The following is a 14794-nucleotide window of genomic DNA, read 5'->3' on the forward strand; positions in this document are numbered from 1 at the left end:
CACTTCTCTTCCAGACGAATGCCGGGATGGTACCTAACATAAGGCCACGGCCGCTTCCTTCACTCTTCCTTGCCTATCTCTTCCAATCTTCCCATCCCTCCACAAGGCCCCTGTTCAGCATAACAGGTGAGGCCGCCTGGGCGAGGTACTGGTCATTCTCCCCAGTTGTATCCCCGACCAAGAGTCTGAAGCTCCAGGACACTGCCCTTGAGGCGGTAGAGGTGGGATCCCTCGCTGTGTCCGAGGGAAAAGCCGACCCTGGAGGGTAAACAGATGATGATGATGATGATGATGATGATGATGATGATGATGTATATTATCTTGTACATAATGTTGGTATGTATGACTAATGCCTTCTCTGGGCTTATTTTCCTATGTTGAGACTAACGGCCAACTGGATCAAGCTACAGCAGCATTGATGCCGAATATCTCTCTTTAAGAATGATTTGTAGAGCGGAAGATTGTCTACTGTAAAATATTCTTCACTTGCCAACATAAAGAAAGACGTAAGTGGTGTTATCTGGTGATAGATATGTAGTGTTTACTTACCCGTAGGCTGCGAGTGCGGGGTCGTACGGGTAGTAACCGGTCGTAGGCTGCAGTCCAGCACTGCTCCACGCCGTCATGTCTGCCGAAGAGCTGCCGTCCTTTAGCGCGTACGGATTACTCTGCAACAAGAGAAATGAGCATATATACGTACGTCTGGAGGAAGTAACGTGCTGGTACATGTCTACTTAACACTGGAATGGAAAACATGGAGCATACAGTGGCCCAGAGAAAATTATTTTCGCTGCCATTTTTTCTCGATATAATCTGTGAACGGAATATGACGGTGACTTTCCTTCCGAGGGAGTCAGCATTCGAATATAACGGTTTGTTAGTGGGCATAGCTTTGATTCCGTGCTCTGTAGTATGCAGTATCCCACGTTTCAGTTTTCGTCAGTTTGTAATTTTTCCAACTATTTACTTTTTTATAGACCTCTCATTGATTCTCCGCCAACGGCCGTAGCCGTGTTGAAACACCGGATCCCGTGAGATCTCCGAAGTTTAACAACTTTGGGCGTGGTCAAGATCTGGATGGGTTGCCACGCGCTGTTGGTGGGGGTAAGGGAATGGAGGAGCGGAAAGGAACTGGCCACCCTACCGCACGTAAACTCCGGCTCAGGCGCACCTCTCAATACTTATAGGTTAGTAATAAGAGCGGAAAATACTTTTATTGCTGGAAAAAATTATGGCTGGATTGGAGACGAATTGAAGAAGTAAGAATAAGGGAAAAGTGTAAGTTGAACATCACGCACTTCTGATAACGGAGAGGAGAACTCTGTGATTGAGGACTGCAGAGGCATGCTAAATTACAGGAAAGAATCGATGGTAATCCAAGCCTCATCGGAAAGCTGGAAGAACACTAGGTGTGGCCAGGCTCTAAAAGCCATGCTAAGCCCGTGGAAACAACTTGTGATGATTTGGGATTGTTTATCTATGTTGGACAATATAGCTCATTTCACCAAGAAGGAAACTGAAGTTGGCCAACGATATAGTGGAGATGCCTATGCATATTTTGATTTTATTATTGTTGAAAGTAGGCCTATGACTTTTGAAAATGATATATCGTTGAATATTATAATACTACTATACTCTTTAATATACATTTGTTCAAAGCACTCCTTGCCAATAAATTTAAGTTTCTCCAATATGTTTGGAAAATGACAAGCGATAATTAGGGCAGTTTGCAGCGAATCTTATCATAATGTTCGTTAAGTATTAGGCCTACCCCATAAGTGTTATAGTGTGGTTTTTGTTTGCTTGCCGACAATGGGGTTCGAACACCCTGACTCCAGAGTGCAAACTGTTACTATGTGACCCAAACTGTGCCGCCAATTGCTCGCTTCACTAAGATTTTCTGAGCAGCTAAAAGGGCCATAGAGGTTTATTTACGCGATACCAATGAAAGGTGCACTGTTATGCTCTTAGAACGAATTGAAATTATAAGATTCGCTGCTAACTGCCCTAAATGCTGCTTGTCATTTTCCAAACATAATGGAACAACTTGAATTTATTGGCAAGGAGTGTTTTGAACAAATGTATATTAAAAAGTATGGAAGTACAGACGAGGTAGCGGCACACAAAGTGTGAACGCTGATTTTTCTATTCAAAAGGCCGATCAGTTTCTGTAACAATAATAATAATAATAATAATGTTGTTGTTGTTGTTGTTGTTGTTACGTCCCACTAACAACTTACTGACGTTTTACGGAGACGCCGACGTGCCAGATTTTTCCCGAAAGAGTTCTTTTACATGCCACTAAATCTACCGACCCGAGGCTGACGTATATCAGCACCTTCAAATGCCAATGGACTGACCCAGGATCGAACCTACAAGTTGCGGTCAGAAGACCATCGCCTCAAATGTCTGAGCCACTCAGCACGACACACTTACAGGTAGGTGCTAATGACTGATAATAGTGCTGTGGATCACTTCAACTGCTATGTCTGAGCCACTCAGCACGACACACTTACAGGTAGGTGCTAATGACTGATAATAGTGCTGTGGATCACTTCAACTGCTATGGAATTCAGCCATTTTACCCTGAGTAGATATTTTTATTTGAAAAATCTCACTTCCATAAGCCTGGGATTGAAGCTTGACGTCGTACATGAGAATCTAGAGACGACTTCTCTTGAATATCATACGGCCTACTGTTAAAGTAGTATCATTTCTGTTATAAAATACAGAAATTATCTAGGCCAGGGCCTCTCAAACGCCCAAAATCTCACGCGTGCAGAGCGAGGCGCAAGAGCTCCGTGCACTGTGCATCGGTGCCGCTCGGTATAGCTCGGATCAACGCTTCGTCTCTTGGCTACTCGGCTAAGCTCGGCTGTACTCGGCTATACTCGGCTCAACTCAGCCCGGATTTGGAGCGCTACGGCGCAAGTGGGGCAGAGGGAGACAGGCGGAACGAGCGAGAGAGGCGTGAGGAAAGAGAGAGTAAGCGCTATTGCTCCAAATCGAGGAGTGGGGGGTCTGCACTCTGGTCAACCAAGCCAAGTCGTCTTTTGCACCGTGCACAGTGCATGCACCACGCGCATGCACCCTGAGAGGCCCTGATCTAGGCCATTGAATATATGTCTACCCATTGCCGGGCTGAGTGGCTCAGACGGATAAGGCGCTGGCCTTCTGACCCCAACTTGGCAGGTTCCATCCTGGCTCAGTCCGGTGGTATTTGAAGGTGCTCAAATACGTCAGCCTCGTGTCGATAGATTTACTGGCACGTAAAAGAACTCCTGGGGGACTAAATTCCGGCACCTCGGCGTCTGCGAAAACCGCAAAAGAGTAGTTAGTGGGACGTAAAGCAAATAACATTATTATTATTATTATTATTATTATTATTATTATTATTATTATTATTATTATTATTATTATTATTATCATTATTATATGTCTACCCCTTAGACCCGCTTTCTGACGAGGGAGCGGGTATGAGTTGAAATGAAATAATATAGCATGTTTTACGGCCGGATGCCCTTCCTGTCACCAACCTTAGTTGAGAAGCTAATGAAGATAAAATGAATTATGAATAATGAAGGTGGGTAAGCAGGTGTAAGGAATCGAATGTGGCTTATGAATAAGAATTGTCGCGGTGTTTGCCTGGAAGTGAAAACAGGAAACCGTTGAAAACAATTCTCAGTACAGCCCACGGTGGGGTTCGAACCCACGCATCTCATATACGCAGAGCTTTGCCTCATAGCCGTAGCGTGTTAACACGCGCGGGCACTCTGATCGGTTACAATGAACACTGGACCTGGAAAATATATTTTATTACTGTTTAATTTTGTTAATGCCGGTGACTAGAAGGTCGCTTATTTGTTAGAGCAGGCATTCGGCTTGAAAACCGTGACCAAAACCTAACTAGTCAGGGTGCCTTCAACCTTCCCAGAAGTAACGGAATAAACTGAAGTTCCTATTCCTATCAGCGGGTAGTAGTATATTTCCTAATCAAATATCACAGTGAGAATCATTTCATACATCAAACCTCTCCCCCAAGAGAACGCCTCTTCCTCGACCATCCGTCTAGCTCCGATGGCATGCTAGAAAGGAAAACAAACAAGACACCTCCTTGTTCGATTTTTGAATTTCAAATGGTAGGTAAGTTGAAGGCTAGATTGTGTTGAGATAAGTCGTCAGGTTCAGGTTTCCGTACAGGCTGACTAACTTTATTGTCTCCGCACTACCCATACATCGCTGTCTGCCGCTACAGTCTTGACATGATAGCTTAAGGCAGCGGCCTTTTAATTCAATAAGACAGTTGTATTGTTTATAGCGGAAGATCCTCTTCAACATTATTAGTGTGTCTCTCATTCCCGGCTCGTTTTGCGGTTTCTCGTATCACTCACTGTTAACTTGCCTGGCGCCTCTCGCTTCTTCCTCGTCTCTACATTTCCCCTGTCCCCACTCCTCCCTCACCATCACTCAGGTGGATGTGATAGTTTGCCAGCTGCAGTTCAATCCCCCATCAATGGTTTAAAAATATTTCAAATGTAAATTCTTGCGCACGAGACGAATTATATGAACCACTGTAGGTCCTATAGTGTATAAACATACTTCTTATGTTTCAAAAATAATAATTTCGTTATCTATTTATTTATTTATATATTTATTTATTTATTTATTTATTTATTTATTTATTTATTTGCGTGTACCAGAAGCAAATCGTTACAATAGGTAGTAATTAAAACAAATCAAACCCCATGGCACAAGAGGCTCGAAGGGCCAAATGCCTATCAACTGACCGCTGCTCAGCCCGAAAGCCTGCAGATTACGAGGTGCCATGTGGTCGGTACGACGAATGGTCTCAGCAGTTTTTCTTGGCTTTCTAGACCGGGGCTGCCATCTCACCTTCAGATGGCTTTTCAGTTGTAATCACGTAAGCTGAGAGGACTTCGAACCAGGCCTCATATCCAGGTAAACGTCACTGACCTGGCCGGGAATCGAACCCGGGGCCTCCAAGTAAGAGGCAGGTACGCTACCCCTACACCGCGGGGCCGGCACAAATAGGTCTTATGTCGACGATGGGATGGGAAAGGCCTAGGAGAGGAAAGGAAGCGGCCGTAGACTTAATTAAGGTACAGCCCCAGCACTTTCCTGGTGTGAAAATGGGAAACAGCGGAAAACTATCTTCAGGACTGCCGACAGTGCGGGTTCGAACCCGACACGAAAATTAAAAGAAATATGACATTAATGGTACCTAACTCAATGACTAACAAAACAGTAAATAAACATATAACGTCAAACGGTGCCTGCCCAGAATTTGACCTTATTACGGACATTTGGTGTAGCAGCCATCAAGTCTTCCACTCTGCAGTTTATAGGACACCTTGTTACAGTTCTTGAATTGGGCTGTTGTTTGATTTTCACCATGATCACAAGGGGGGGACGAACTACGGAAGCCTAACTTTATCATAGATATAAAACTGCCTTCAGCTTATCCCAGATATTACTAGGGTCGCTGGAGCTACCCAGGCCTACTTTAATTTCGGCAGGGGTTTAACACCCGATGGCATTCCAGACGTCATCTGATTTTTTAGATGAACATCTCCACGTTTCATCGGCAGGGATTCGAACCTAAGTCAACCAGGCGTGAAGACATCAGCCAATTCTAGATTAGAATGCAAACCAATTCGGTTATTAGGAAGTGTAGTCTAGCCCGTTCATCCGTAATGCAGCGAGAGTAACATAAATTGTAGGGGTTCTTATGGGCCGTACCCCTCATGTTTATGCAAGGCTCATGGCATACCCGTTTTGCAGGTAGACTATATCTGTTAATCGCTTCAGTAAGTTTGCATTCTAACCTATTACTGCCTATATGTGCGGTCTCCAGTCATCAACATGTGCATGACGTCCCGCAAACCGGCCGATCGTCTGTCTTCACAGATTATTTGGTATGAAATGAAATGGCGTATGGCTTTTAGTGGCGGGAGTGTCCGAGGACAAGTTCGGCTCGCCAGATGGAGGACTTTTGATTTGACGTCGATAGGCGGTCTGCGCGTCATGATGACGAAGACGACACATACACTCAGCCCCCGTGCCAGCGAAATTATGATTAAAATTCGCGACCCTGCCGGGAATCGAACCCGGGATCCCTGTGACCAAAAGCCAGCACACTAACCATTATCGCAGGCCTTTATCACAGGCGGCGTCTTCTATCACGGAGGCATTCAGATACTGGTGCGCCGTTGTAGACGAGTGATGATTATGTGGAAAAGTAGTTCAATGTGTGAAGAATCCAAAGAAAATTAAAAAATCAAAATAATGCTGTGTTTCTTTGAAAAGATGTGGATACTTACTTAAAAAAAGATTCCTTGTATAAAATGATAAAATACCTAACCATGTACAACGGGCTTGGCAATCGATTCGTGCTCCAAAGACATGCACAACCTTGGGTTTTATGAAATGATATGAACAAATATATAATCATGCTCCGTGGCTCAGGTGGCAGCGCGCCAGCCTCTCACCGCTGGTTTCGCGCTTCAAATCCCGGTCACTCGATGTGACATTTGTGCTGGACAAAGTGGAAGCAGGGCAAGTTTTTCACCCGCTACTCCGGTTTTCCCTGTCATCTTTCATTCCAACAATACTCTCCGATATCATTTCATTTGATCTGTCAGTCATTAAACATTGCCCTAAAGGAGTACGGCAGGCTTCGGCAGCCGGAACAGTTACTGCCCTCGCCACCAGATAGGCGCTTCATTCCATTCAGTCGACTGACTGTAAACAGGCTGTGGATTTTCGTTTTCGTTTAAAGCGGTCTTAAACTCGTCAGTAAAACTCATACCAAAGGACATATTGAAAATATTCTGACATTATTTTTCAGGCGTGATACTGTACAATTTTTTCAACAACCATGTTCAACGGACTTGTCAATCTGCTGTCTATGCGACTAGTGTGCAAAATAAAACCATTCTGTCGAATGTTTCATAAAATATCAAATATTTAATAATATTCGACGGACTTACCGATCTGTCTATAAGACTCCTACATTCTTACGATTCCTAACAGCAGGAAGAGCGAACTACGTCATCGACCTATTTATTAACTCTCTTACACAATTCCCATTTTCAATTTAGAATATGATGTGTATAGTCGTCGTTCTTCCAGCACGTATCTGGAAGTTGATCAAATTACTACCAGAGCAGGGAGCTCGCCAGCTTACACTTACAGCTGACAGAAACCTGGGTGTGCTGATCACTGTCTCGGATTACGACTCGTAATTTGGCCTCTCCTTATCTAGGAATACATCTAGACCAGTCAACTGATTAACTTAAGTAGCAGTGGGTTCAGTGCTTCTCTCGAAAAGTATAATGAGCGGAAACAGCTTTTCACTCGAAACCTGGCCGTCTCATGATTCCAGCCGATATAAGAAGTTAGACAGGAACGGTATTAAAAAAAATAATTGAAAAGATCATGTGCCTTATCGAGTCCTGCAACATTTGGTGACTTTGATTAGTGTCCAGCATTGGTCGAGCTCCCTATGACAGAGTTCTCTTCCAGTGGCTTTGACAGTTCCCCTACATCTGTTAGCTATCAATACGCGACGAAATGGCGTGGAGTTTATATCAATTTGAAAAGTGAAGCCCGTTGCTGCAGACGATTAAATAATTATTGAGTTTATCTTTTACACGAAGGAAATTAATTTCTGATTTGCTATGCTGTTTCGTTATGCTACAAAACGTAATAATTTGTCCTCTCCAGTAGCTGATCTCTCCATTGCAGTTAAAGTTACTAGTAAAATAAATAAATAAAAAATAAATAAATAAATAAATAAATAAATAAATAAATAAAATAAATAAATAAATAAAAGGGTCGATGAAATGAAAAAGGAACTGGGAGCTACAAAATGAAATCGACAAGATTCATTTCAGAAGTAATATCCAAAGTTACACAAGCCCTTCTACCACAGTTTCACCAGGCGGTGAATACTTTGCTCGTATATACAAATCCTGGTTCCAGTCTCGCGAAAGGAGTTCTATGAGCACGGCATTCCCTGCTTGATGAAACAGTGGTTCGTACAAGCGCTGTGTACCGCTGGAGATTAATTTTGAAATACACCTTATTGATTTCATCCTGTGTGTTTTGCTCTATTTTCATTCATTTCATCTTCTCATATATTGACCCTACTAACTTACTATTATAATATTTTCGTGTGGCTATTTCTAGCCGAGTGCAGCCCTTGTAAGGCAGACCCTCCGATGAGGGTGGGCGGCATCTGCCATGTGTAGGTAACTGAGTGTTAATGTGGTGGAGGATAGTGTTATGTGTGGTGTGTGAGTTGCAGGGATGTTGGGGACAGCACAAACATCCAGCCCCCGGGCCATTGGAATTAACCAATGAAGGTTAAAATCCCCGACCCGGCCGAGAATCGAACCCGGGACCCTCTGAACCGAAGGCCAGTACGCTGGCCATACAGCCAACGAGTCGGACAACTTACTACTGGTTTAACGTCGCACAAAATTGCCTAAGTTTTCAGCGGTGATGAGGTGTAAAAGGGCTAGGACTGGGAAGGGGTGGCCTTGGCCTTATTAAAGAAAGAGCTGCAGCATTAAACTTTTGTGAAAATGGGGAAGCATGGAAAACAACCTTCGAAACTGTCGGTGGTGGGATTCGAACCTACCCTCTCCCGAAATCTAGTTTACAGTTTCGCGGTCCATATCACGCAGCCAACTCACTCGGTGAAAACAATCTCTGAGGAGGCTATGAAAGTCTTTGGAGAAGTGGAAACTAACCAGCTGGTTGTTTACGTGGTTGTCGATTATAGCTAAGGGACCTCCTATTTATGTGAAAAGTGAACAGTAGAAACGTGATTTTTCATTTCAAAAATCCCACATGCTTAGATCTGAAGGAGCGTTAAGGCTGTCAGTACCCTCAAACTCAGTACTAAACAGGGTAAAGTCGTTAGCCCTCTGCCTAAGTGCCTTTACCGACATAATTAATCAATTCTGTTGTAAGCTGAGTGGGCACTACTGCAGGCCTTTACGGACTCGACTAGGCAGCCTCCTGTATCCCATGTCTATCAAGTAGTATCCTTATCAACCACTCAACCTTACTAGAATTTTCTTTTTGATTTAAGAGTGTTAATGTCTGTCGCCAGCCCACATTTTGTCATCGTGTGTAATCTGTAAAGTAGCTATAGATTCATTTTTATTTCTCTATCTTTTATTGGATATTTGACATGTTAATGCTTCGGAACGGTATTCACTGAGACAGTGTCTCTAATTAGTCACATACCTGTCAGACAGACGGTGATGATACGCTTGGACTGGCTACAACCGGCTCGCCCCCTCATGGCTAGCCAATAGGCACCTCACTCAGCCACCCGTCACAAACTACTTCCGTCTGCCATGAGGTAGGCCTGTTCTCCAAGGACGAGCCTTGTACGCCCCTGTACGGCGCCCAGTCTATATAAAACAGAGTGTGAAGTCTAGGAACCACCCGGAGTAATTCATCTTTCTCACCCCCAGAGCTACTACACTCTTCCTCCCCCTCCCCCTCACACCACCACAACCCCCAACAGACACTCTCTCTCTTTTTATTACCGCCGCAGCCCCTCTCTCAATCTCCTGCCTCCAAGAGAAAGATTTACCAGAGCGACGTCCAATCCGACGCTACCCACCCGTATGAGAAGGAAGAGGCACGGTTCAACCAAGATATTCAAAATATAAGTTATTACGTTACATTTAAAAGCTTGTGGTCACCGGGGCCCAAATTTTGGTGATATGTCACATTTTAACTGGTGCATCATAAACATTGCTAGGGGCCATGATTTTTTCGCTAAAGGGAAACAATTTTTCGCATTATTTCGCGAAATAGACATCGCTTGAATTTCGCTATAATCATTTTCTAAAATTATTCATAAAAAGTCAAATTCGCGTGATTATTTTAATTGTTTAGAGGAAAGAGATATAAATAGACTACCTGAGACACAATATTCATAATAATTTATTATTCCTTATGTAATCTTGAACAGGACTATAATATCGGCCTAGCCCTCTCTAAGCGAGATTACATAACAATTTACCACTTCACCCAACATGGCCATGCCATTAAGAAATGTCCTACAATATTAAAACGAATAGGTTCTTCTGTCGTATTGAGAAAGTCGTCTTCTGTTTCCCTTCACACACATAATATTGGAATACAATTTCATGGTCATTATTTTCCATGAATTTTGCTGCAGTTTTCACTTATCGCAAAATAAGTATATCTATCGCTTTAATTCACTGATATTCGCAAAAGCGAAATCACGATTTTCTTAATCAGAATCATATGATTCGATTAGATGTTTAAATCGCTTCAAAAAAATTGTACCGCTTTTATCGTTAATGCGAAAAACGTTCTCTGTGAAACGTAAAGAATTTCACCTTGCTTTCCTGACACGGCGAAAGTCCAAAAGCTTGTTACCATGTCTACAATTAAGGGCCGTGAAAGCATGATTCTTAATAATAGACAAACATCATCATGTCTGTCTTTTTTTCGGACGTGCAGTTTGGTGAAGTAGACGATGTCCAGACCGGGTCTTCAAATTCTGCTCAAATATCAAAATCTTCTTGACAAAGAACGCCGGCAAAACTGACAACACAGCAGCGTTACAATTCTGGTCCTACTATGTGGCACATAGGTATTGCTTCTTAGAGAAGGGAAAGGGGAGAAGTCTTGTACTTTTTTCACATCTCGGGTTCGATTCCCAGCCAAGTTAGAGATTTTTACCTGGATCTGAAGGCTGATTTGAGATCCAATAAGCCTACGTCATTACAGTTGAGCAGCTGTCTGAGATGAGACAGTGGCCCGAGAAGATTCGTCGTGCCGACCACATGGCACCTCACAATCGACTGAACAGCGGTCGCTTGGTAGGCTAAGGCCCTTCGGGGCTGTTGTGCCATGAGGTATGGTTTAGTTATACTTCTAGGGCATGTCGAGGCAACCTTCCCCACATCATTTTTAAAATTACTTCTTAAGGAACAGCTCTAGAGCTAGTACTAATGAAATGGATATGAACGATCAATCAATCCATCAATCTATGGGTCACGGACGTGTTAGGCAGTTCTGTCAGCGTGCACTGCGTGAGTTTGCGTGCGGACTTAACAATGGCCACATGGCCACCTGCTTACATTCCTCCAAGGTGGGCACTTTGCCAGCTAACCTTCTAATTTTAAGAAGGGAAGACGCGTCATCTCAATATGTCTAATGTAAACATGGAGCTGGTTGCTGCATGCATGATGCTCGGTGGTTGGACCGGAAGACGTGCATGGTCCACACTGGACTGACCGGCCGAGACGGTGACGCTCCAAGGCGAAACCATTTACGTTAAGCCTTCTTACAGAACCAACGAGTATCTTTAGTAAAATAATCCAGCAAAAAGTTATGTTTTGTAAAAAGTAACGATTATAAGTAAAAATTAATTTACCGGGCGAGTTGCCCGTGCGGTTAGGGCTGCGCAGCTGTGAACTTGCATCCGGGAGATAGTAGATTCGAACCCCACTATCGGAAGCCTGGAGATAGTTTTCCATGGTTTCCCATTTTCACACCAGGCAAATGCCGCGGCTGTACATTAATTAAGACCACGGCCGCTTCCTTCCCACTCCTAGGCCTTTCCTATCTCTTCGTCGCCATAAGAACTATCAGTGTCGATGCGACGTAAAGCAAATTATAAAATATAAAATAATTTACTAATAATAGTCTACATTCTTTACAAGTGATTCGAATGATTTTATTCGGTTACTTCCCAAATCTGGATATGTAGGCTACTAGTGGCGAAAAGTGTGCACGGTCTTAATTTATGGTTCCGTTAAAAAATGAGCCTATGTGCCATACGTAGCCCTCGTCTTCTTGTGCTGCTGACGGCGCCCCATTAGAATATGTGCACACTTCAATACTCCTTTAAACCAGCCGGGCTGAATGGCTCAGACGGTTAAGACGCTGGCCGTCTGATCCCAAATTGGCAGGTTCGATTCTGGCTCAATTCTGTGGTAGGCTATTTGAAGGCACTCAAATACGTCAGCCTCGTGTCAGTAGATTTACTGGCACGTAAAAAACTCCTGAGGGTCAAAACTCCGGCACCTCGGCTTCTCCAAAAACCATCAAAAAGTAGTTGTTCGGGTGTAAGAAAAACATTATTATTATTTTTCCTTTAAGCCAGTACAACATATCTGAATGTTCATCTCCTTAGCGTCACGGTTAGCGCTAATAGCTGCCGTCCTCTGGGGCCCTAGTTCGATTCCCGGTACTGACAGAGATATAAGGATAGCAAGAGGACCGGAGGAGCTGGCTGTGCGGTTAGGGGCGTGCAGATGTGAGCTTGCATCCGGGAGATAGTGGGTCCGAACCCCACTGTCGGCAGCTCTGAAGATGGTTTACCGTAGTTTCCCATTTTCACACCAGGCAAATGCTGAGGCTGTACGTTAATTGAGGCCACGGCCGCTTCCTTCCCACTCCTAGGCCTTTCCTATCCCATTGTCGCCATAAGATCAATCTGTGTTGTAAAGCAAGTTGAAGAAAAGAAGATAGCAAGAGGGATAGCCTATAAGTGGTTAGAATGGCACATACCACCTTCATAGGGGTAAGTTTATACCTCAAAAGTGCTGCACCTCCCCGAACGAGGAGACGAAGTTACGTTTATCGCTGAACGTGTGTTACGACTAGGTGTGCTCCAGAAATGGGGTACGGTTAACAAAAAATAAGAATCACTGTCTCGAGGTTTATTAAGACAAGGACGCACAATATTGCACGTCATTTCGTGTGCCTCTTCTTCTTCTTCTTCGCCGCTTCCTCCTGACTCTCGACGTCGGGCCTTCCATCCATCTTCGGTACTGATTTCTGTCCCGATTGTTATTCACCTAGGTGAAAGCCGCCTATAGCTGTTTTGAACTAGTGAGAAAATATTTGAGGTAAAACTTAGTGAGCCAACCTGCGTATCTGAACCAGAATACACATAATTTTAAAGCTAGTGCTTCCTGCATCTTCCTGTGGCCAGAGTAGCTGTGTCGCTTTCCTTAAGTCCTTGCCGGGGGCATCTACTAACGAAGTCACTTCTGCATTCAGGCTGCCCTTTCGAAATGCACAGAGCTCATTGATGTTTATCAGTAAAGATTATTACAGTATAACGCTAGTGGCTACCTCAAAAGCGAAACTGTAGACGGTCGTCGACAAGGTGTGTTGTGGGTGGAACAAGAGTGGTAGATATACTCCTACGAGTGCAATCTTCGAGGTGACATTTGTGACGTCACGGACTTGTCTGCTACAACAGTGGATATGCAGTGGTACGCAGAAGAATATCGTTTATCCAATGACAATCTGAGTGATGTTCTGAGGTATAAATGCTCACAGAATGACTCAAATTCTTCAACGCCTGATTAAGAACAACATCATTAACAATCTTAAAACAAACATACTGTTTGTCAGAGGGACTTCTTCTGAAAATATGCAGGTCTTCTCTTTAAATGCTATTTATTCGGAGCGTCCACCTAAGACGATCTTTTGCCCGTACTTTGCACCATATGTTGTAAACCTGCGTGTATTTGGAAATGGCGGAAGTGTAAAGTGTTGAATGTGAGGATAGGAACATTAAGGACGACACAAACACCCAGTCCCCATGCCAGTGATATTAATCATTTACAATTTAAAAACCCTGACTTGGCCGGGAATCGAACCCGGAGCCGCCGGGTGACAGTCGGACGCGTTGCCCCCTACACCGCGAGGCCAGACTACATGTTTGAAATATGGAAAAAACATGACTAAACACTGACCAATATCATACAGATAAGGGCCTCTCAGGGTGCATGCACCGGTGCATTGCGCGGCGCAAGGTGTAAAACACGACTTCGCCAGGTTGACCAGAGTGCAGACCCCCCACACCTCGATTCTGACCAATAGCGCTCTCTCCCTCTTTCCCTACGCCTGCCACGCTCACACCGCCTGTCTCCCCCTTCCTCACTTGCTCCGCAGCGCTCCACTATTTGAGCAGAGTTGAGCCGAGCTTAGCCGAGCCACCCCGAGGCAAAACGCTGGTCCGAACCGAGCCGAGTGGGACCGATGCACAGTGCACAGAACCCCTACGCTTCAGTTTGCACGCATGAAATTTTGGGTGTTGGAGAGGCCCTAATAGAGATGTTTCCCAACAAATCATGTACGTTCGCAAGTGATGAGCAATTTGATAGTTGGGAAAATGTTTGTTGTGGTAAACCTGTGTTATCGATAAGTAGTGTCAGCCATATAATTATGCGAGTTACGTTCCTTTGTCAATAATACAGTCTAAGACAATTCACGTTCCTGGCATTGCACGTCACATTCGGCCATAGCTAAAGGTTACAACCTCACGTGGAAGGACACAAGAGAACAGGATCGCCAGTCAATGTTCCACTGGGAAATGGTTCGCTGTAATGGACTGTATGTAGGAAACGACGTATGCATCTGCTTTCGATTTATGTTCCTACACACATAATATTAAAATAAGCGTCTGAACAGGTAGGGCTGGAGGGAGAAACATTGCACGTGACATTGCACGGTGTTGCCATATTCCTGCATTCCTTTCTCCTTCCCTTCTCTTTCGGCTCACTTGTTCGTTCGTTCAGACCACTTGTGTTCTGTTGTACGTAACTCAGGAATTGAGAGGTTTGGCAACTCCAAGAAACATGAAACGGCCATCAGGCTTATCTCCATGGAAACCGTAATGGGTCCGCTTACGTTTCCATGGCAACCATACCCCCCTACTCCCTTCTCCCAAACCAGGCAGGCAGTAAACGGACCT

At 44.2% G+C, this 14794-nt stretch overlaps 1 protein-coding gene across 4 annotated transcripts in view; it reads right to left on the reverse strand.

Moving 5' to 3' along the window:
• The window catches only part of LOC136874301 (homeobox protein araucan), a 633626-nt gene that overhangs the window by 92074 nt on the left and 526758 nt on the right, over positions 1–14794 (reverse strand). For all 4 annotated transcript variants that reach the window (XR_010860250.2, XM_067147942.2, XM_067147944.2 and 1 more), the window contains exon 3: positions 550–668. Coding sequence is in view for 3 of the 4 variants with exons in the window: in XM_067147942.2 (XP_067004043.1) it covers positions 550–668 (119 nt within the window). In the remaining variant the exon portion in view is untranslated. The remainder of the gene's footprint in view (positions 1–549; positions 669–14794) is intronic.

The sequence above is a fragment of the Anabrus simplex genome, chromosome 5 (genome assembly GCF_040414725.1).
Source record: "Anabrus simplex isolate iqAnaSimp1 chromosome 5, ASM4041472v1, whole genome shotgun sequence".
Classification (NCBI taxonomy): Eukaryota; Metazoa; Arthropoda; class Insecta; order Orthoptera; family Tettigoniidae; genus Anabrus; species Anabrus simplex.